Source organism: Teleopsis dalmanni, chromosome 2, assembly GCF_002237135.1.
Source record: "Teleopsis dalmanni isolate 2A chromosome 2, ASM223713v2, whole genome shotgun sequence".
NCBI classification, from domain to species: domain Eukaryota; kingdom Metazoa; phylum Arthropoda; class Insecta; order Diptera; family Diopsidae; genus Teleopsis; species Teleopsis dalmanni.
This window is the reverse complement of record NC_051847.1, coordinates 130771148-130795918: the sequence shown is the minus strand read 5'-3', so window position 1 is coordinate 130795918 and position 24771 is coordinate 130771148. Positions and strand designations below refer to the sequence as shown.

The window sequence follows — 24771 nt, the reverse complement described above, 5'->3', positions numbered from 1 at the left end:
AACTCCTTGTTATACTATTATATAATTTTAAACAAAATCATAAAAAGATTTCCTTGCAGTTCTGTAGATATCACGCTAAGTTAATTATTTCCGAATTGAAAAGATAATTTTTCTCTATATTGACAATTACTTTTTCTATTTGTAACGTATTTTGATTTTTTTTAACTTCTAATAATTTGCAACAATCGTAGTTGTATTTTAAATAAATATTTTTCTTAAAACATACCTACTTACTGCTCTTACTTCTGCGGTTTATTAATTTTCCATAAAACTGCGAAACTATATTCTTATCATAAAAATATGCAATATTTTGCTAGTCTTTGAGCTCGGATTTATTTTGTCCTTAAGAAATAGACCTTACACAAAAATTTTTTTATTATGTTGGTACACCCTTTCTTGATATATGATACAAATTTGAGCGCCATCTGTCAATTAGTTTGTTTACAGCAGCTGTTAATGTGAGACTTCCTCAAGTGCATTTAGCAATTTTTATTATGGAAAATTCAGTTGAACAACGAATTTGTTTGAAATTTTGTGTTTTGAACGAAATTTCATGTGTTGAAGCATTGAAAATCGTGCAGAAAGCTTACGGGGACTCTTCTATGTCTCGAACACAGGCATACGAGTGGTATAAATCATTCAAAGAGGGTCGTGGAGTAATCGAAGATTTGCCATCAACATCAAATACTGAAGAAAACGTGCCAAAAATCAAGAAAATTGTGCTAGAAGATCGTCGTATGACTGAAAGGGAGATTGCTCGTGACTTAAATATCTCATATGGATCCGTTCATCACATTCTACGTAATATATTGGGGATGACACGCGTTGCAGCTCGACTTGTACCGAAACACCTTGATTTTTTGCAAAAAGAATATGATTTTTGAGCATGGAAACGACTCTACATTGATGAAACGCATCATAACAGGTGATGAGACATGGGTTTATGAGTATGACGTCGAAACCAGTCAACAATCAAAAATCTTTCATCTTGCTATTCGACATCATTACGTCCTCCCGCTTTATGCGATCACAAAGTTGGTTATAGTTATAACACAATAGCTTATCCGAGTATCAACAAATTCAGACTATTATAAATGTATGCAATATTGGTTATATTTTGGTTTATGAGATAAATGCATATTTTCAGCACAATAAAGTCTTGAACACTGACATGATCATAGGGAATTGTATTTAAAGTTCGGCTTTGATGTCCATAATAGATTTGAGAATTGCTTTTCATATTAATATTTTTTTATTTGTTTTTATGATATTGACCCTTCAACAGACGAAGTACAACATTGACGTAAGTCTAATAAATTTGCATTTTAATTTAAGATGCAAAAAATCGCAATAACTGGAAAGACAATGAAATTGTATCTCATTTCGTTGAAGTTGGATTTAAAAGAAAATTATTTCGTAATTTATGTTGTATTTTCAGTTAAAAGAAATCATGGAGGAAGTCAATTATTCCTTTTTGGAAATTTATTGCATTCGTGATTTATGCGAATTCAGTTAAATTAATTTTAAATAAATTCGTGCAAATTATATTTAGATATTTTAAGAGTGAATGTAGAAGGAAGTTTTCAATTAATCATCTAAATTCGAATATGGACAACACATTATTTTCAATATAAATGGTTTTTAAAATTATTTGTTGTTAATTGGCCAAAAACTTCTGGGCCTTAGCTAACACTTACATTTCAGTTTATTTAGCTATTGTAGTAAAATATTCAAAAGTATGACCTAATTTAATTTTATTAATACAAACTTTGTATATTATTATTCATTACAAATATATGTTAGTTATTATAATAGTTAGAACGATGAAAGCTAGGATTAAAATTAATATATAATATTATATATATTATATAATATATATATATAATATTAATATATATATATATTGATTGGCGATACGAACAGTTTCAGCACTTCTTTCATATTTTCATTTTAATATACTAACTAAAATTAGACTTTGTCAAATAAGAATATGATCTTTTTTTCAAATCATGTTCTCTTCTTTTCTTATTTTGGCGTATTTACAATTAAAATAAAACTATAAACATTCAAACCACTCAAACCAAGATTAAGCATCGGCATTCGTAATGTCATTTTCACACTACTCTACTCTATCCTACCAATATAGATTCTATTTTATGCCTTTTCTTCTGGATATTCTTCTCGATATCTTCATTACCAAAAATTTATAGTAACCATTGATTATATATGGATCTCAGTTCTTATTATCCCTAGTTTAACATGAAGCTTTCAGAGTCTTAATAAGATACTTTAAAACCGCTTATAAATTTGTCTCGATAACAAATTATCGAAAGCTTTTCGAAAGACATCAGAACTCATATGTAGTCGTAGAGTAAATTACGCAGATGAACTATAATGATAAAAACTATTCGTAATCTTCGAATAATACATTCTAAATTGACAATTAATGTCAATTTAAAAGTTTGAATTGTTAATTTTGGCTATCGACTGATGTTCGTTGTTTGACTTGTAATAAAATAATGAATAATTGACTCACTGAATGTACTTTGTAATTCACATTAACTAATGTAATAAAATTGTACTTTTCATTAAATGTTTGTTTAAAATACATTTTCTCAATCCTTGTTCATTCCTAAAAACTTTATTCTTCATTTGCTCTGATGGGCATTAATGTTGTTTTTATTATTCAAAAATAAATTGAACTTACTTATAAGTCTAGTGGTGTGTTAGAAAGTTATAAATAAGATTCTGTAATAGTATCAAAATTAGCACAAGAAACCGATATTTTATTTGGAAGCTATCCAAAATATAATAAATATTTCATGTAACTACTTACATCATTGAAATGCTTTAAATTAATATCTTGAATTAAAGTTGCTTAATACAACAAATAATCAAACTTAAATTTATTGATATTCATTTATATCACTCAAACAAGCCATAAATCCCTATCAGTAATATTTTAATTCATCTGAATAATATACAAATAATAAAGACTGCAAAAAGCTATAAGTTAATGAAATATTCCATTGAAGTGAGTTTCCTTAACAAGCTGCAACGTAAATATAAAGATTATGGGGCGCCAGCGTATAAAACGAACTTATCATTAACTTAATTTAGCTAAATTTCGAAGATTGTTCCCAAAACTGTGGCTTTTCTTTGTTTTCATCGAAGTCTATCTTGTGTGCCAATGAATTGAGATGCATAACGAATCGTTGTGCAGAGACTCGTGCAGTCAACTTGATAAATACTCGTTAAAATTTCAAACTACAACTAAGCAATGAAAGGCCCTTTTACTCAAAAATAAGACCAAAGAGAGGAAAATGCAGAAACGGAGTAAAGATGAAAAACGTAAGTACATGAAACTAATTTTATGCGCCACTGCAGTCGTTTTTCTGTTAAAGTTGTGACTGACTTTCGCAATTGGATGCGCAGTGCTGACTGAAAACTGAAGGCAGTGTTGATAGCAGCAGTTGTCTCGGATTTGGTGCAAGATGCTCTTTAATTGCAGCGAATCGTGCACTGATCTATTGTCAAAAATTTAAGAGGAATTGAACGCTGTAGGCAACGATAGATATACTGTAGTTCATTAAATTTGCTGCTAATACTGTAAGCACAAAGTGAAGAGTTAGTCACTTCTTGAAGGTGTTAGGCCTTTACAGCCAAAAAGTGTTGGAACTTAATAAACAAATTATAGAATCAGATATGAGTCTTTTTTTTCGTTATAGTATCGAAAGTGATGATAATTTTATATCCACTAGCAACATAAAAACCAAAGAATATACGACGTGTATATGTGCTAATATTCTCATGTATAATATTTACTATATATTGTATGAAAATCATTACCACGTTACAACTACATAATACCAATACATTATTTTGTATTATAGGTTTTGGTTATTTTTCTTTGGGTGTGAAATGAAATAAATTTTCATTGAAAATCAATATAACTCTTTACATGGCGATAGTAAACACTATCAATCGATTGAATTACAGTTTGACTGAAACTAGATATAATTATGATATTAAGAAATTATTTATGAATTTACAAGATATATAGCCTATATACTTACTTGTTGTTTTACATATTTTCGTGATTTATATAGAACTATAAAAAGTCACTTATATTTACCTTCAGATAAATGTCATTAAATTAAATAAGCCTATATACCTACTTGTTATTTTACATATTTTCGCGATTTATATAGAACTATAAAAAGTCACTTATATTTACCGTCAGATAAATGTCATTAAATTTAAGTTTCAAAAATCTATTGTGAGTTAGCGAGCACGATAGAGGCAATTCCTAATTTATAGTTCACATATTAAATTTAGTATTACGTGAACAGTAAGTGATTAATAATATATTGACATATAGTAAAAGTAGACAGCTTTATAGCACCATTTTACACTAAGGTAGTTTAAAACCAGACTTTAATGAACGTTTTTCATCTTCATTTTATCCTCTATAGATTGAGGATACACAAAATCTGCTCACCAATTTATAAGACATTAAATTTCCAAACATGCGACTCAAATTAAAATCCAAATATTGTGATCACGGTATTCTCACATACAATACAATTGATACTTTTTATTAAAACTTAAACTATTTAACATGATTTATTGTGTGATGAATATAAAACGATCAACCGTTTAAATCACAATTTGATAGAAACCAGATATAAATACTATTGATAAAAACATATGTAATGTAGCTACAAGATACTCTTGACGCCTAAATGCTTAACATTGTAATAATTATGTTTCTTTCAAAACTGAAATGTTTTCAATTCTGTGTGAATTAATATGTAGATTTAATTTCGTGGATTCATTCATTTAACACTCGCTTTGGAATATACTTCTTACCAGTATAGTCATATATCTGAAGGTGACACCGTTAGGTCTCCAAATACTTGTCGTTACGATCGTATAAGTACGTTATCTTAATAAAGAGTCCTACGCTTTCTATTTTGTACGGTATATGTATGTTATTAGAGCACCTAAACATGTACATATATATATTTTTTCCAGGCTTTATTTTTATAAACATTGAAATGCTATTGAAAATAAAAATCTAACCTATGTTTTACAATCGTCTGAGTTATTCCAGTAATCAGGGGAGAGAGATATGAGCTTAAGTCATATTTACTTAAGTCAGTAAATTAACAAATGGTTTTTCTTCACATATATAAAAATTAACGAAATCATAAGTTCAAAATTAAATAACATTATAATTGGACTAAAAAAAAAAAATGGAAAAAATGGCAATCGTTTTACAATCATCGAATTTATTAATTTGAGAATCAGTTAAAGGAAGCACCCAGGCATAGCACGCAAGCACCTGACAATTCTATGTTATAGATATAAGGCACATATATTACATTCAAAGTCTACAGCCCTGTTGACAAAATGCATATGTATATGAAGTAGAAGAAGAACCAAAACAAAAAGGATCACTGGTATGATTAAAACAAATCAAATCATATATTGGTACCCATAACAATAATAGATACCATGATTGCACGGACTTATCAGAAGAAAAACTTAGTATCACAACAGGAATCTTAACAGGACACTGTAAGCTGAAATACCACCTAACGAGATTGTGCATATATATGAATGCAAATGAAAAGTCAGCCACACATGTGCTGTTAGAATGCCTTGCGCTAAAGCACATACGGAAAAGACTCCTGGAAATGTATATCCTTACGGAAAAGGCAATTAAACTCTGTAAAGTAGGTTTTATACTACTTTTTATCAAAGTAACAGGCTTGGAGACATACTCCAAGCATAGAAGGGGACACAATATATTCCACGGTCGCAGTTATATATCTTATATCAATAATAAGTAAATATATATAGTGTATTGTTTTATTAGCTATTCTGATATGTATATATTTCCATAAGTCAATTTAAAAACTTACCAACTCTACACGTTTTTTATTTTTTCTACTAATCTGTATCGCCTGAATAAAGTTCAATTTTGCTTAATAGTTTATATTATAATTTTGCATATCAAAATTTATCGTAATCAAAATCTTTTTATTTATACCTGTCATAACAATTAGTGTTTCATTAAATGTTGCCTCACTGATGTTTATAAACATTTTGTGAAACAATTAAAAAGCACTTCAGCTTCATTTATCATACTTTCCCATCTGACTATGTAAAAAAAAGCAGATCTCAAGGTGCTTCTTCCACATTTGCAGACATTACCATACTCAACACAATTCGCAGTATCCAAGACAATCCATCCAGTTTGTTTCTAATATTGTATATTATTCGGCACTCACGCCGCCCGTTTCCACTTCACCTTCGACAGCAAATAAACACTTTCGATTTCATGTAATTCAATACGCAAAACAGCCAAAAAAAAAAATAAAAAATAAAAATTTATAAGAAATTTTAAATTTAGTCAAGGGTTACTTAATATCTAATTTTTTCTATTTTCATGTACATTTTTTACTCCAAAGAGGTAAAGATTAAAGAGGTTTACACAGTAAATTTGCACATTTGTAGCGAAGCAGCTTTTGTGCTGCATGCGTTATTTGCGGTTTACTGTGTTCCACTTTAAATTAACAATGCAAATGCTACACAATGTAGCAAATTGGCAGATGAGCACTTTATTTTAATATTTATTTATGTACGAGTACAAGTTTTTTCCTCTGCTCCGTTACTGCATCTGAGTTAGGTTTTCAATATTTTGTGAATTCATGTCTGAAAGCAATTTACAAGCAATTTTTGGGTTTAATGATTTTGTTGCCAATTTGTACATATACTCCCATGAGTAGACGGATTTTTGGCGATTTTGTTCGATGTTGATTTTACGCACATTTAAATTGCTTGTCTTGTTGTAATGTAGCTGATATGACACTTTCAATTTATCTGTGATTAATTATTGTTATATTATTTATTTTGTTATATGAGACCTGGCAAGAGAAACAATCAAAAGCAAATATGGTGCAAAATCTTTGTGGTAGGCGATTTCGGTGTTTACTCATTGCTCTAAGGTTATTGTTATTGTGAAACATACTCGTTACATACTTCATTACTTATTAGGGTATAATTGTTTATCGGTAGGAGAAAATGAAATTGATTAAAAAATACAGTTAAAAATAATTAAGTATTTTTGCATCAATTGAAGTACTACTCAATTTGTATAAACTTTACTATAGAGTAGTCAGTAAACCTTCAAAACAAATATTTTTGGTAAACTCTTGAATGTGCTCGCCTTTGTGCCACCATAAAAAAATGTCACTTAAGTGTCACAAATAATTAATGAGATAAATTTGCATACAATTTACGGACCAATGCACAACATAGCTCTTTAGTAGCTTCATTAACTTAAAGTTAGCAAGTGCCTGTTAGTATTTTTTAGAGAGCTACTTACTGTCAATATCATTGCACTCAAGTTTCCAGTTGACAAAAATTTAAATTAATTTTTTTCGAAACCCCATAAGCAGTTAGTAAAGTTTAGTTTAGTCATTCATTTAGCAAGACAAATAGTTACATTCTGTATTTCAACATAAGAAGCTACTTCATACGCTTCCATTGAAACCCACTTGCAGAAATTTGATTTGTGCCCAAAAATGGCATTTGATACGCAACTCATCAGTAATAAATTGTTGATTAAATTTCCATTAGAAGCAAGCAATTTGGTAAATTACCGCAGCGGAACTAGTTTATCTAGTCCAAATAATTTGAGCTATTTGTTGTTCAAATAGACCAGTTTTATTAAGAATAGACAAATATTTTAAAAAATATTTTTATTGAATTTTTTGAAGTGTGCAAGCCAGCAACCCACACATTTTTATCTTTAATAAAAGTCATCATATATTGTTTTTAACTTGATTTGTTCTGATACGAAATTAATTAAATTGCAAATATTTCAAAATTTATTAGTTTTCTGGTTTAAAATATTATAAAAACACCATACAGTACTAGTCGATTTAGCTAAGTGAACAGAATTATCAAAATTTGTTGTTTCCAATTTAAACGAAAGTGCAACAGTATGATCGATGATTATACAATATAACCCATTGTCATTCAACTCATCAAAAAAATTTTGTTTGTGATTTTTACTATTATCATAATATGATAAGAACTTTTCAACACATACATGAAGAGTTATGGAATAAATAAAAACGTATTCTGTTCTTTTAAAAACAAGAAATTCAACAATAGTTCGGATGTTCGTATTCTATAGTGATTTATCTATCATTTATCTATAGTGATTAAATATATGTCGACTTTCTGATAGTTCTAATTCTGTTGCTATTTTCATTCGTAATATTTTCACGAGAGGCTCTTAGTAGAACTGAACTGAAAATCGAAAAATCCGATATTTTACCGGAGTGAAAACCGAACCGAAAAAAATATATCCATTAATTTCGGTTCAATATAGAATTGTTCGATAGTTGTTTATTCACGCACATTCCTCTTCAGTTAATAAAAATTTAATAACACAAAGTTAAGAATTTAAAAAAGATTTTATCTTATAAAACTAGTAATTAAAAACTGGTATTAATATAGAAATAAAAAATATTCACTAGAAACTAAACTAAAAACTGAAAAAACCGTTATATATGACGGACCGAAAATCGGACCTGAACCTATATATCTTTTAAAATGAACTTAAAAAAATCCCAAAACGAAAAATTTCCAGTAAAAATTTCCGGTTAAAAACGATTAACGATTAAAAAGGGCTAACAAAAGAAATTAGATAATCAAAAACATAGTTTTATTAAGTAATGTTTTTTAATAATCTATTATTTAATCAAAGATATAAAACAGTATAAATAATATTGAAATTAATACAAACAGTTTATCATATTTGTTTTCTTGTTATTTTTAGGATAATGTTAGCTGTATCTTTTTTAGTTTCTTCCAAGACTTAAAAATTCATTACTTTTGAAAAACTACTAATATTATTTTTATTTTTGTAAAAGATATCTCCAAAGACTGATATTTCACTGATGAATATTTGGCGATATCATCATTATTACCCCCTTAAATGATTTACCTATACATTGTAATAATTGTCTTAATATTTATCTTCAATGAATTGGATAAGTTATATTTAACATTGCTTTATATTTTCAATTTTCTCGTATATAATTTTTATTTAAATCAACTCAGTGCTATAGCTCTATTTGTACTAAATAATTTATCTGCAAATTGTTATTTAAATGACTCATTTCTAAATAATGAATCATATTGTCTTATAAAATATTTAAATTAATTTGCAAATTCAAATAATTTTCAAATAATAAATTCTGGTAGAATATTCTTGTTATAACTTTAATGTTATTTTTACAAAAACAATTATTATTTACCTACAACTTTACTTTCAATAATAATGATACACATTCCTTTCTGAATTATAAATTGTATTCCAATGTTATTGTAAATTTGAATTAGTATTATAAATGATCAGTTGTATAAGAAGAAGCGCATAATAGACAATAGACAATTTTCTTTCAATTCCACCAAATTCACAACATAATCTTGTTTGTTACAACATAATCAGGTTTTGAAACCGTTTCTGGACAGTCATCCGCTTCTGATCATTTTCACTTCCGTTAGATATTATCATATTTAATCTATTTTATCTAATTTTCTTTCAATTCCACCAAATTCACAACATAATCTTAATTGCTGTCAATCCAGGTTTTGAAACCGTTTCTGGACAGTCATCCGCTTCTGACCATTTTCACTTCCCTTAGACATTATCATATTTAATCTATTAGTCTTCATCCATTATGATTTTCTTCAAAAACGGTTCGATTTCGTTGCATTTAAGCTGATCGTTTCGCTGATAGTAATTCAGTCAATTACATTTCTTTGCGTTTATTCATATAGTACCCAAACATCGAACATCTTTGCGTTGCCTGCTTTTTTAAAATGATTTCAAATTGGTATATGGTCGATGTTTAATGCTCCAGCATCCTTTGACCGCTTGTATATTTGTCTTTCCCCGCCAGTTTCAGGATTTCAGGATGACTTCTTTAAGTGACTGGCTGATCAGAACGAAGATATCAAAATTTTCAGAAAAGAATTGAATAAACTACTCTCTACTTGATATTATAAGTTCTATATTTACTCACAGCATTATCGCCGTAAATCGCATAATTTTTTCTATATATTCTTGCAACAATTTTTCTTTTATTATATTAATATAGCATATTTTTGAAATAATTTTTCTTTTTACAAAAAGAAAAAAATTTTATATTAATACAACTTAATATTTAAACCAATATAACTTCCTACATGAGCGACAAATTACACAACTGCCTTCACAAAAAATGTATCCTGATACATTGACTCTTAAACACATGTTCCTTTGATATAATCTGATTAGTGTTGTCAGATATATGGCTGTGTGAACCATCAAGTGACAAAACAGGGCGTACACTTTTCATATTAGCTATTATTAATAATAATAATTACGATAATCCGTTTTCAATCAATGAATCATATATCAATTTTTTATTAATTTGAATAAATACTAAAAAGCAATTATTATTTAAGTAATTGTTGTTATAATTTGCATTTTGTGTTTGTTTTATTAATATTTTTTTTTTTGATTACCTTTACAATTTTTTTTTATATACAACTAAAACTAGTTCTTTACAAAAGTAGTGTACTGTTTGTAAAACAGTACACTTTATTTAAGCCAATACCCTACCTATAAATTTTTATGAATAATTTTTAAATTTTATTCAATTAATAGTATTTATAATGAAAACCATCATTTGTAGTACAAGGTCACATCTCCTTAATTCCTTTTACGCTCAATAAACTATAATAAAGTATTAGTATTATTTACTTTAGTCATACAATAAATTTCTAATTGCAATATAATATGAATTTAGTAGCAAGTAGAGATATCGCCTTACTATATAAAATGCAAAACCAAATTAATAAAAATAATAATAAATAAACTGAGTAATAATTACACACACATTATTCTCTTAAAAAAAAAGTATAGAAAAAATGTTTAAAAGTTACTATTATAGATTAACATATCTTTCCTTCTGCAAAGACTTTGAAAAATTTCTTTACTAGTTTGTAGTAAAAAATGAATATACTTCTAGTAAAAATACTAGCATTTTATTATAATTTTATTTATAAACTCTTAACAACAAGTTGCTAAGCTAACACCGCTAAACAACATGTTGCGAACACCCACTGCTAGCTGAAAACTTGTATAGACTGCATGAGCATCTTCGGCAACTGTTGTTGTTAAGTTTGCCGTTTTGTTTTGTTGTTACTTGCTATGGGCTTTATCTTTGTTTTGTTGTGATGCTACCGCCAAAGTGCGGTTTGGTGTGAATTTTAATACATCAACGTGCATGTATGAAATTTCAGTTCTTGTCTAAACTTCGAAACGTTCGGTTGTGAAAATTCGGAAAACGAGTATTAAGTAATTTAAGCAAACTATTTTTTTTATTCGAATTGTATAAATATATTTATATACACATACTTGCTAAATATTCGTGGTTTTTTAAGAATAAAATTTAAAAACAAAATATATTATTAAAAAAATTGTTATAAAAATACGTAGTAGACTGCAGCCCTTTTTATAAAATTAACTGTAAATATTGTAAGAAATAACATAAAACTTTTGTATTTAGAAATTTCGTAAAAAAACTGTTTTGAAGATTTCGCAAAAACAACTGCCAGCTTTCAATGAAAAACGGTTTACGAGCGCGGGCGGCTTATGTTTAAGTGTCGCACATAAGCTTAAGTGATCTTTTGCACTTTAAATAATTGCAGTGTAAATATACAAAAACAAAAACGAAATAAATGCAGAAGTTGATAAAAAAATCAATTCTGTTAGAATTTTTGATTTATTTGCATAAAAATCGTGGCTCAACGTGTGTGTCGGTTCTGCTTTAAAATTTAAAATTTAAATGTTTTTGACTTGATATGCAAATTTCTTGACACAAATATTAAATAATTTATATTATTTAAAGAATTGAACTTTTATTTAAATATTCTTGATTTTGACATTTTTGAATTTATAAATCAGAAATTAAATTGAATGGGAATTTTTTATTAATATTTGATATAGAAAAAAAAACTACAAACACTTTAATTTTTTAATTTTATCTAAAATCAAATATTTTGGAATTTACATTAAATATATACAATAAATTGTTTCTAATCATTTTCTATTTAAAATTTTATTTTCTTATAAATTTTAATTTTGTTTTTTTATTGTATAATTAATTTAATTTAAATTCTTATAATAATTTCTGTTTTTTATTGCATTTAAATTTAGTTTTAAAAAGAATCTAAAAAATAAATTTAATTTAATTTTGTATTTATATTTGAAAATGCTTCATTTTTTCATTATTTCATTTTAAATAATATATTCCATGATATAATTGTGTTTAAATTTTAAATTAATTAATTTTAAATTTGAATAGTATTTGAAATTACTTATATTGAATATAGAATATTTAATTGTGTTGAAGTTGATTAAAAATTGTTTTGAAAAACTTTAGTCTTTAATAACTGTAGTGCTATTGCTGAGAAAAAAATAGGTAAGTCTATTTTTTGTTTGATATAACTGTAATATAATTTATTTTGTGCAATACTATTTAGTCAATTATATGTTTTTTATTGTTTATATTATGTCGAGCGGTAAAAATATCAACATTACCGTTTAATTTATTATAACCTGTTGACTTTTATTAATTGTTTTGTTTTATTTACATTTTTAAACGTTTTAGTACACCTTTTATGCATAGTTGTTTAAGTGAATAAACATATAGTATTTAAATTTATTATCTGAAATTAATGCTAGTATTAATTAAAATCTTAGTATTATCGTATTGTTATATGATGTAAAAAAGAGGTATTGTTATTTCATTGTTCTTAATATTTTGAATAAACAAAATATGTATACATCAAGAAATCTTAGCAAGTATTCTTGCCTCGTTATACTTATAATGACGAGGACATGTTCTTTAAGAACATAGCTAATTTCTATTTAGTTGATTTGTAATCATGACGAGAACATGTTCTTTAAGAACATACTAAATTTCTATTTAGTTGATTTGTTAGTTATTATAAAAACCATTTTAGTACATTGATTGCAAATTGGCAGATTCTGTATTCCGTATCTAGTTGTTTAAAATCGCTGCTTATATTTTAATTAATAAGTCGATATTTATTTTAACATAAAAAATGTTTATATACCTTGGTACTTATGGCACTTTTGTTAGCCAATAATCATTATTATGTTGCTGACTTTGTTATTGCTGTTATTGTTTTATATATTTATGGATTTAAAAAGTATAGAGCAATACAATGCAACAATGCAAATGCAAAAACAATGTACAAACAAAAAAAAACGAATTGCCCATAACTACATTATGGGCTTGTATACGATAAAAGCTTGTATGTACAATCCTTATTTATATAGATAATGCAAAGTATTGAGTTATTCGTTAGAAATTAATAAATAAAAATTGAAATTTTGATTTAGCATATAACTATTTGTGTAAAAGGACAAATCAACAAGAAAGTATGTCTGATTTCAACGACTTATTTAATTAGTTACTAGTTATTAATAGTTATAATAATTAGTTATTTAATCAGTATTTTAAATTATGTTGAAGATTTTGTCTATAACATTATTTGAAAAAATCAATGTTTATAATAGTATACCAATAATATATTACGTATTATTATATATTACGTATTAATATTAATTACGTATTAATTACATATATATAGTACACGTAATGAATACGTAATTTTTATTTCACATAATAAAATTTTGATATAATTATTATTGGTATATTGTTATAAACATTGATTTTTCCATTTAGAAATTACGTATTCATTACGTGTACTATATATATATAATGAGATTTTAATAGAATGTTATTAAATAAATTATTAAAAGTGGTTCAATCTGTGCCTATATAAATATATTTATACATTGTCATTGATATTAATAAAAAAGGATAATTTAATATTGGCACTTTAATGGATAATATTTGTATATTTCTAATATATCACTACCGCTTTAGATTTAAATCACTACCTCTTTAGATTTTATTTTTTCGCCATCTTTCTTTAGAAAAATAAATAAATATTATACAAACAATTCCAAAGACACATACACGCAGAAGACACGGTCTCACTGCTCCAAATGGGACTCCAGATCTCTGTAGTTTATCTAACAGACTGCAATTACTAAAGTAACTCGTTTCCATTTTTTCGACGTTTCATATTTATTTCAATGAGAATACTACAGAAATAGTAAAAAATAGTAAAAACCTTATTGAGTTACTTATTATATTATGTTATAATTAACTAGTGTAAATATTATTTCATGGTGTGTAAAAAAATTTAAAGCAAAAACCCGTAGTTAATTTTGATGGATAATAAATATTTTTAATGTTGAAATACATAACTGTAATTTATTGTAAAAGAGATATGTAGAGATGTACATCATTATATTTAAAACAATATCATTTTAAACGTTACAAATATTTATTATTGTAAATCTATATTATGATAAATATTTATAAAAAATAAAATTAGAAATATATTTTTAAATGCTTTTCAAAGTAATTTAAATTATTCAACATAATTTTTTGTTATTTTAATTTAAAAGAAAAAATATGGACAAAAAGTAACAGTTTTTAAAAATTGTTTTAAAAAATAGTTTTAGATGTATTAACTTAACTTCAGTGCTTTCCTTATTCCTTTTCATTGAAATTACTGGTATTATTTTAGTTTTTAAAATTTATTTAAAAAAATAAAAATAATTTAAAAGCCACAAAAATCAAAATAAGTAAACTATAGCCTTGTTGCACCTTAAATATCTTTCACATAAATTGTTCTAATACGGACCAATTTTTATTTGTCATGGCTATAAATATATTAATTAACATAGGTTCCTCTATTTTATAAACAGTATGTTTAACCATTGTTTCTAAAACAATAAACTGCGAATTAGGTTATATATTAGTTATTATGGTTACATATAAGTTTGTTTCCAATGTCAATAAATACAACAATTTTCACTTTGAAAGAGAATTTTATGCCTTACTGCAGGTGCTGGCTTAAAGTAAAATATCAAGGGTCATTCTTACAACGCATACTTTAGCTGTTTAAAATAGTGCACTAGAAAGTCACTTAAAATTTAAGGAAATATCTCTTCACTATCAAATAGACACTTAACTCTGCATTGTAAAATTGGCCCTAAAGCTTGGGTATAAAATTTTCTTTCTGAGCACGTTATGTTCTAATGAAAGTCCTTTCTAGCAAACAAGTTTAGTAAAGAAAATCGATATCTGTAGCCTCTATTATAAATCACCCAGAGTTTGGATTTGTTGTAATTTTTATCTCATTACCTGAACAAATATATATAACATAAGCTTTTCATTTAAAGAATTCGGAACACAATCAAGTAAAATCGATAACTACTAGTCTTAGTGATTTAAATTTTCGATTTTAATTTCAAATAACAAATCATCAGTTTTTTTGTTTTTCTACTTTTATGTAAAATTTGATAAAATAGACTTAGTTTCTTTTCACTCAAAGCTAAAGGTATTTAACTCACAATTATTTATTTTTTAGTAAGTTTTAAATGTTATCTGACATCAAATTTTAGGAAAGTTAATCTTTTAAGGTGATGTCGAAAATAACATTGTCACTAGTAGCACTAGTTATATACGATATAAGTATATAGTTTTGTTTATTGCAAAAACAAGTTTTTAAAATGAAAAGAAAGAAGCATTAAATTTTAATATTAAAAAATTAAATATAATTATATCATTAATATAATTAAATATATATATTATATATATATATATATACAAAAATGAAAAGTTTGTGTTACTAAACGTCATTGTTGAATATCTTAATATAAATTTAATATCGAATATTTGAAGAATTTCATTACTTTAGTTAATTGTGTTTAAAAACTTTTTATCATCAGTATAATCCACTTCTAAGGTTAATTACATTTTACGTCTATTTTGGTTCCCTTACTAATTTTAATTCATAAAATTAAAGTTAAATTTATAGGTATTAAAACAAATTTTATTCTAGCTTCTAATTTCCATATTTGCCATGTAATTAACATCATCAATTTAAAAAGTATTATTGAAATAAATATAAGCGACCCTTAAGATAATTATTGTAGTATCATTACAGATATTTTAAATCGCAGACTGATAATAAATTTTTTGCTTCTAATTTGTTATACTATTAAATCATATACTTTTATATTAATAATATGCTTTTATGTTTCCTAACCATAATGCGACATAATACTCATATAATAATTCATTATTAACTAAAAATTACTTAATTTGATTTTATCTTCAACTATATACTGAAAGTATCTTTTGTTGACCTATTATAAGATTATTATTATATTAGCTAACTAGAACTTTAATTAATTTTTGGAAGTAAGAAAACATAAGTAATATAATTTGTATTTTACAATGTCACATGCACCAGTTGTCAGGGCTATCGATGTAATTATGTAAGCATTTTTGTATTTGAAAATATCTGAACATTTTATTTCGACTCTACTTCTTACTTGATATAGAACCATTAATTTTCTTTTGGGTCTGTTGTTAAATATCTATTTGATTACAAAATAAATTACCATTAGAATATTTAACTATATTTCATATTTAAAATTATAACTTATCTCATACTAATTTTGCAATATTAAATATTTGAATTTTTAGTAAAAATCAGCAAGTAAAACTAATTGAAAAATAATAACTTCCTCATTTATTTAAGCAGGTGGAAAAAACATTTTCTTCGTCATAAATTATAAATATTCGTTATAAATTATAAAATAGAATTCATAACTAAATAGGCTGAAATTGTTCTAATAGTAATCTCAAAAGAATATTAGAATTAATAATATGCGTACAAAGCTATAAATCAAAACAAACATTAATCTAAAATTAATGAAGTATTCAATTTGGAATGTTTTAGCAGAACCCAAAATTAGAAATAAAAATTAGCACCTTTAAATTTTTAGAGTAAAAAATGTTAAATTTTCGAATGCCAAACGATTTGTTAACTTATCGCAGCTTGAATAAAAATTCAATCCAAGTTAAGCACATCAAAAAATAAGTAAATGGAAGTAGAAATAGTTAAAAAGCAAAGATCACAATTAAGCATTTAGATACTTTGTGTTGAGATTGTTTCGTTTTTTGATTGTTTTGGTTGTTTTCGTTTTTCGGAAAAGGTCAACAAACGAACGCGACATCAATCCAAAAAATGTATCTTTAAATGGTAGAAGTGGAGTTCAAATCCGAGCACAAGTGCTTCAGTTAAATGAAAGCGAAAGTGAAACAAAATTATAAGAAGAACATTTAAAGCTTCTGCATTAATGGCTATTTTATGAGCTATGTGAAGTTATAAAATAAAAGTTAACAGATTTTTATAACCTCAGAAAATAAATTTAAAAGAATATATTTATTTTATTGTAAATTTCTTGCATTGTAAATTCCTTTATATATACATTCAATCTTAATATTTTACTATCACTATTTTTGTTTCCTCTATTATTTTTGATTATATTTAAATTTAATTAATTTAGATTATTATAAAAGGGCTCAAAAATTACAAAATATTTACATGATTAAACACCTAGTAACATAAAAGAGGTCTTACATTATAAGATGCTTTTATATTTTATGCCATATAACTTTCAGTTTATATTGATTCGTACATATTTAGTTTAGGCAATTGTTTAAATTTAGATACATTAAAATGAAACATTTTTAAAAAAATTTAAGCAATCAGTGTTTAATTATTTTCTTGCCCCTCCTCTCGATTTGACCTGCAACCAAAACATTTTATTCCAATATATAAAATTAATTAAAATGTTTCAAAAAGTTGTTAAAGTGCGGATGTTGATTTTAATGATCTAAACTATTATACAATAAAGATATTACATTTTTTAAATACATTTTAAGAAATTATAAATTAAAGTTATTTTTTATTTTATTTTAAAATTAAATTTTTAAATTTGCTAATCGATTTGTTTCTTAATCAACTCATCTTGTCGGCTGCTTTGTTGTGTAAGATAAGTACTTAATGACATGATAATAATAGTAATAATAATATGGGTAGTATGACAAATTAAAAATTTAAAAAAATTGTAAAATTTTAAATCTCAATTTATCACACCTATAAAACTATAAAACGATTTCGTGCTAATATTGAATGTAAAATCTTTTAAAAATTTAACGCTTTATCAGTTCTAAAGAGACAAATAAGCTAAGAATTGTAGAATTTCATTTTGTAGTTAATTTAAAACTAATATAATATCATTCACAAGATTTTAAAAATGATATTTATTTTAGCTTTAAACTATTATTATTATAAGACCTACAAATTACTTTAAAATAACACATTAAGATATGTTTTTTTCACAGTAATTCTATTTTACTATGATAGTATTATTGTAAAGGATAAACTATGTTCACATTAATTTTGAATTTTCATTAATTTAATAAATTTTAATACCTCTTATATATTGAATATACAATAAAGTACTAATAGCCAATAAGAATTAGGTCGTAGAAATAAGAAAAAAAAGTAATTACTAAATTATTTAAAAGGAACGAAATGTCTAAACTTTAAACTTTAGAATAACTTTCACAAGTTAGACGTTATCACAGATAATATTATAAGTAAATATCTTTTCCTGTGGTATCTACACTATATTAGGTCATGATAACGTTATTATATTTACATTATTAAGTAAGTAATTCAGAGAAAAAAATTTCTTCAGGTTTAACCAAAAAAACGAATCTAATATAAAATAATATTGCCTCTCTTATAATTATTATTATAAGTATGTATATTATATACTTATTATTATAATATTTTTTTGTTTTTAATTGCATTCTTTTTTCTTTTTGTCATTACTATATACATTTATGTTTGTTGTTTAAATTGTTATTGCAATTATTTTGTAATTATTTTTATATTGATATTTTGATCAATATAATATCATATTTTGGTATTTTTAAAACATATTATTTGTATGATTAACATCAAAAAAGTAGAACTTTAAACAATTATTTACAAAAAGGCACTTTTACACACAAATCGAAAAATATATTGACATTCTACAGTAATTAAAAACATAAAAAAATAATTTTCGTTAATATTGTAGTTGGATTAATAACAATAATTAATATCTTAAAATAAATTTTAAAATTTACAGAGAACTTAACAAAAATTTAAAGAATCTTCCAAGTAAACAACTTAATCATTAAAAATACCACACAGTGGTTTGGTTGATAAAGTTAAGATAAATTTAATACCACAAAAAGATGGCAGGCGTATAAACCTAAAAATTTTCGTCAACAAATATAAGACATGAAAAATTGAAATAGCTTATATAGCTTATTTTTTCAATATTTTTAAGTTTAATAAATAATTCTGACGCTTTCTTTTAATATTACACATAATTTTTAGTCAGAAAAATCGAATAGTACAAGAGGTAACAGCAGTGGCTGATTTTCTCCCAAAGTCATATGCATAATTATTGCTTAAGGTCTTAAGTTAGGTCTCAATAGATCTTAATAAATTAGAGGAATTAAAAAAAAAGATGTAGGTAAGATGGCTGCTTATGACTGCTAATTTTTGTGAGATATTTATTTATTTATTTAATTATTTAGTAAAATAATTTAGTGATTTGTTAGCTATCAACATAATTTTTTTCAATTATTATTTTTTGATAGTAAAATATCAATAACATTGATAAAAAATTACAATAACAATAAAGTATTTTGAAAATTATTAATAATAAATTTATTCATATACAAATTCTTCAAACTATGAGATAATATGATAAATTATCTTATAATTTTTATAACAGGAAGGGAGTTCAGTTGAGGTACTTTTTTAAAAAAATGCATGATGTTTTTAGATGTATGTTTCAAAAAGATAACAAGAAGGTTTATTTTACGCGGTAGTATTAAGAAAATAGTTTACTCTTGATAATAAAATTTTTTATAAATAATTCAAACTTAATTTTAAAGTCTTTTAAAATAATTTTTTAAACTATTGCATTTTAAGTTAATTACTATTTAGTTTAAATAATAATTTTTACTGTATATGGCTAAATTATATTAAATAACAGATTTTATGTGGGTATAAAAAGTATCAAAATTACTTTTAGGTAGTTTTATAAATTAGAAAATAACAATTTAGTTTTTCAATATTTTAAATATTTAGTTTTTTTTTCAGAAACTGTTAAATTTTGCATAAATTATTGCAGAAAAATACTTGAATGTTATTAAATATTAATAATATTCATATTTTGTGAAACGTAAAATACTATATTTTATTTACTGTAATATTACATATCTCATTACGTTTTCGAGAGCTTTTTAGGTAATAAATTATGTATTTGAAATTAAGAACCTATTCGCTTCACCATTTTTGTAGCATGCAAATGAGTTTTTTATTTTAATTAATTTTTTGGCGAACCCAAAACCTGAAATTCTAGTAACCTATATTTTTATTTTATTTATTTTATAGTTAGTTAATGTTTAACTCAAAGCACAATGTGATACATGTTTTAAAAATAATTATTTCTGATATATTAACTGCATTTTTTAAAAATGTATCTAAAAAGTGCTAAAAATCCCTTAGGTATGTTACATTAATTAATTTCAAAGGTTAAACTACTGTTATTTGAGATGAGAAAACGATTATGTTGGCAATTTTAATAACATATAATTAATAAATATTTTACAATATTAAATAATACATACAAATATTAAATAATAAAAATAGTACTGATAATAGTTAAAATTTTGAGCCTTAGGTAATCTGTTGATTAACTTTTTAATGTTTGTATGCGTTTAAGGTTCCTATCAGTAATGAAATATGCTTTACAATTTTACTTTTTTTTCTCAGTATTGATTATTAAATATTTTAATCATTATAATATAGTATATATTAATAGCGTAGCCGGATTATGCCAAGAGAGAATATAATAAAAACTATTTTTGTTCGCAGTGATTCTGCAATTCAATAAATTTTTGTATTGTGTATGATATTGTTAAAGAGAGGATCTATTCTCTAATCACTTACAATCAATTACATCGTTTCCTTCCAATGCAATCAGTTATTTGCTATATAACGATATATTGTGATCAATTTTCGGATCACACATTTATTTCCTGTCAAAATATATCTTGCTAAATGTAACAAATTCATTTAAACTTGCATAAAATATATAATAAATATATAAAATAAAATATATATATAAAATATATAAATATAGGGCAACCCCGAATACAGTGCAGTGGTAAAAGGAGTCAAGGAGTCAAGTAGCAGTAGTTGTTGTGTGGTGACAGAAGAAAACAGATCTTCATCGCGTGTGTGAATATTACATATTATACATTATATATCATTACACATTATATTACATATATACAATAAATATTGGTTCAAAATATTTCGCTATTTAAAGTTTTAACTGAAATTGGATAGACAGAAATTTATTGTCAAAAAACCGTCAATGATTATTTTTTCGGTTTTAGAAAATTTCATTATAACTTTATAATATCATTAAATATATTAAGTGGAAATCAATTTGTTATTAATATTTCTCTTATGTATTTTGAAAATATGAATAACATTAGTATTTTTATTTTAAACGATAACTAAGTTCAAATCCGAATTGAATTCTGAATCACTCCCCCATTCAGATATCACACCCAATGTGTCCTGCTTTATTAGCAAATAAATATTTGCTTATAGTAATATAAATATTATATTATGAATATTTCCGCAAGACTATAATCTGCAAATATTATTTACCAAATAAAAATTTTTCAAATTGTTTGAAATAACATATATTATTTTTATAACTGTTCTGAAATGAAAATTTATGAGATTAATATCGGATAGAATCGATATCCTTCGGACTGTGTATTATAAACTTAGTTGCCCATTATAACTGTTTTTCATTAAATACTGTAAGATCAATATTCTCGATTAATACTCTGATGATCTCATGAAATTTTTCTATAGTTTTGTTTACATGTGTCTATTTTATTTTAGAAAATGTGTTTTTTGTTTTTTGAACAATTTAATTGGTGTTTTAGCCCTCAGAAGATGTCTCTAACTTCTAAAATTATGCAACTGTCTATCTGCATTTCCACGATGAAAGTTTCAATCTCATTTATAACACCGCAATATCTTCACAGTAAATATTATACATATGTTCTTTTAGTTAGAAATCTTGTTAATTTTATTTGTTTATTACCCCAATTTGAATTATAAATATGTAACTGCTTTAAATACAATATTCTAGTAAAAATACACATGATGTTAATTTTTTAATGTTTTAATATTAAATATAAAAATATTATATAAAATTTAATGAGTTAAGTTTCAGCTGTGATATGCTGTGGTCTTGGTAGCTAGGAATTAACTTGAGAATAATACTGTATATATATATTTATACATATATAATCAAATTAATTAATAAATTAGATGTCTATGTTATTTTTTAGTTACACTTCAGTATGCGATTAATAGCTAGACTCCTGTTTCGATTGTTGTGTTTATTACTATTACTCGTATCTATGTGTATTGCATATCAATAAAAAAAAGTTTGTTGAGTAGTTAATAGTATAATTAAATTTATTAGTTAATAGATGGTTATTTTAATGGAATACATTTAAGAAATGATTCATGCTTGTAATCAATTTTCAGTGCTTGTTTTTAATGTCTCTGTATATAATGAAATAATAAATATAAATAAATAAATATAAAAATTATATAGAGAAACATATTATGTTTAATAAAGAATTTCTTAAAAATCTGATACATACAATTTAAACGCGGCTTTAATATGATTCGCTTTATTATTATTTTTTTTTAAAATACTTTTTAATATATTTTTTTTTGCAATTTTTTTTTTATTTAATTAGCATTTTAACTTCACATTTTTGTGATTTACAAATGTAAATATTTGAATTTCAAGCCAATATAAAATAAAATTTTCCAACTCATCACATGATGCACCTTCCACTGAGACTTTGCCCAAGTTAAGCTATTAAAAAATGTAAACAAATAAATTTTCGCTTTTTTTTGCTTTGCAGCTACTATGCAACCCACTAAAAGCAGCTTACTTTGATGTAACTTAAAACAAGGCAAGATACTCAGATTAAAAGACTTCAAATTGTTGGCGTTGTTGTTGTTTTTTGTATCTTTGAATGTTTCTTTATATTGTTTTGGTGTAGGAAAATGTCAGTTGCTGATGTTTTTTTTGATCGAGGCGAAGGAAAACAATGCAAGGTATTTTCCGAAGATAAGCCAAATATGTGTATTTTTTCACTAAAACAAAAATGATGAAATGTACCACACAACCAAACTTAAATAACAATAACAAAGTTGCAATAAAGTTCGTACTATCCAAAAAGAAAAAAAACTAAAATTGTTTGAAGAAAAACATCTAAATAAGCATTTTAATAACTTGAAGCAACTGCAACTGTGAGTTTTGAAATATTCTGCTCGAAATATTTTAAGAGAAAAAAAAATACTGCAACTGTGAAATGAAATATGTAAATTTTAGATGCTTTTTTGTTGTACAATAGTCACAGCCTGAAAGGTTTACTGCTTCATTTTTCACTTGCAAGTTTGAAATTCGTTTTGCCACGACTTTGATAAGACATTAATTAAGTCACTTTAATTAATACTATAAAATTATTTTAAAAATAGTCATTTAATAAAACGAACCGCAACAACTTTTAACTTATAATTATTTTTTAATTTTTATTTAATTTTATTAAGTTGTTATTGCCTTTTATTGTTGCAAAGGGCAAACCCCTTTTTATATTAAATTCACAGGTTAAAAAATTTAACAAAAAGCTACAAAATTTACTTCAACGTACAGCAAAAGTTTTGGAATATAAAATGTTGTTGCAGAAGTCTACGATGCAAACTTATCTTACATACGAGTACAGTCTGAAATTATTTGAAAATCCTCCGACACAGCACTTTACACTATTTTTATTTTATTAAAATATGTTCATTTTAATTGTAATTAAATTGCTAATAAATAGTAATTAAACCATTCCTTTTTTAAATTTCATATAATTTGATTTTTATTGTTCATACATGTACAATATTTTATAACATTAAATATATTTCCGTCTGTTTATTTATTTCATATATTTAAAATTAGCAAAACTTGAGAGTAATCAAGTGGAACATGAATTATATTCATTAATTCTTAATGAAAAAAGTATAGACTATATAAATTGCAATTATGAATAAAATTTATATAACATTTTATATTAAATTTAAAAAATTAAGAAGAGAATGCTACTGTTATTGAAAATACGTGTTTTTCACATATTTCATTAGATTTTCCCACATTTTTTTTATTGTCAATTAAAATATTTAATTTTTATTATTAATAATAAAACTAAAACAAATTTTATTATTGTATTTATATACAAACATATCACAACGATGTAATTTTTATACTTTATTTTATTTTAGAATAAGAATAATAATCGATGGAAGTAATTCTCATCCTTGAAAAACTCAAGGCTTATTGCTATTTAATGTAATTGATTTCTTATTAATGTTTGCAGATTTATAAAAGGTATACCAATTTATATATAATAAAATTAATTTAATATCAAAAAATATTATTTTTTTTTATTTCAATTGAGTAGTAAATGAAAATTTGATATAGTATTATATAACAAAAAAGTTATTTTT

The 24771-nt window shown here is 24.7% G+C and overlaps 1 protein-coding gene across 1 annotated transcript; it reads left to right on the top strand.

Annotated features, from left to right (window-relative positions):
- Positions 1–494: 494 nt before the first annotated feature.
- LOC119675717 (protein GVQW3-like) lies at positions 495–884 on the top strand. The gene has a single exon (XM_038086923.1). The coding sequence runs from the start codon at positions 495–497 to the stop codon at positions 882–884; it is 390 nt and encodes a 129-aa protein (XP_037942851.1).
- The last annotated feature ends 23887 nt before the right edge of the window (positions 885–24771 follow it).

Coding starts and splice junctions, on each gene's coding strand:
- LOC119675717 (XM_038086923.1), top strand. CDS start 495: ATGGAAAATTCAGTTGAACAACGAATTTGTTTGAAATTTTGTGTTTTG.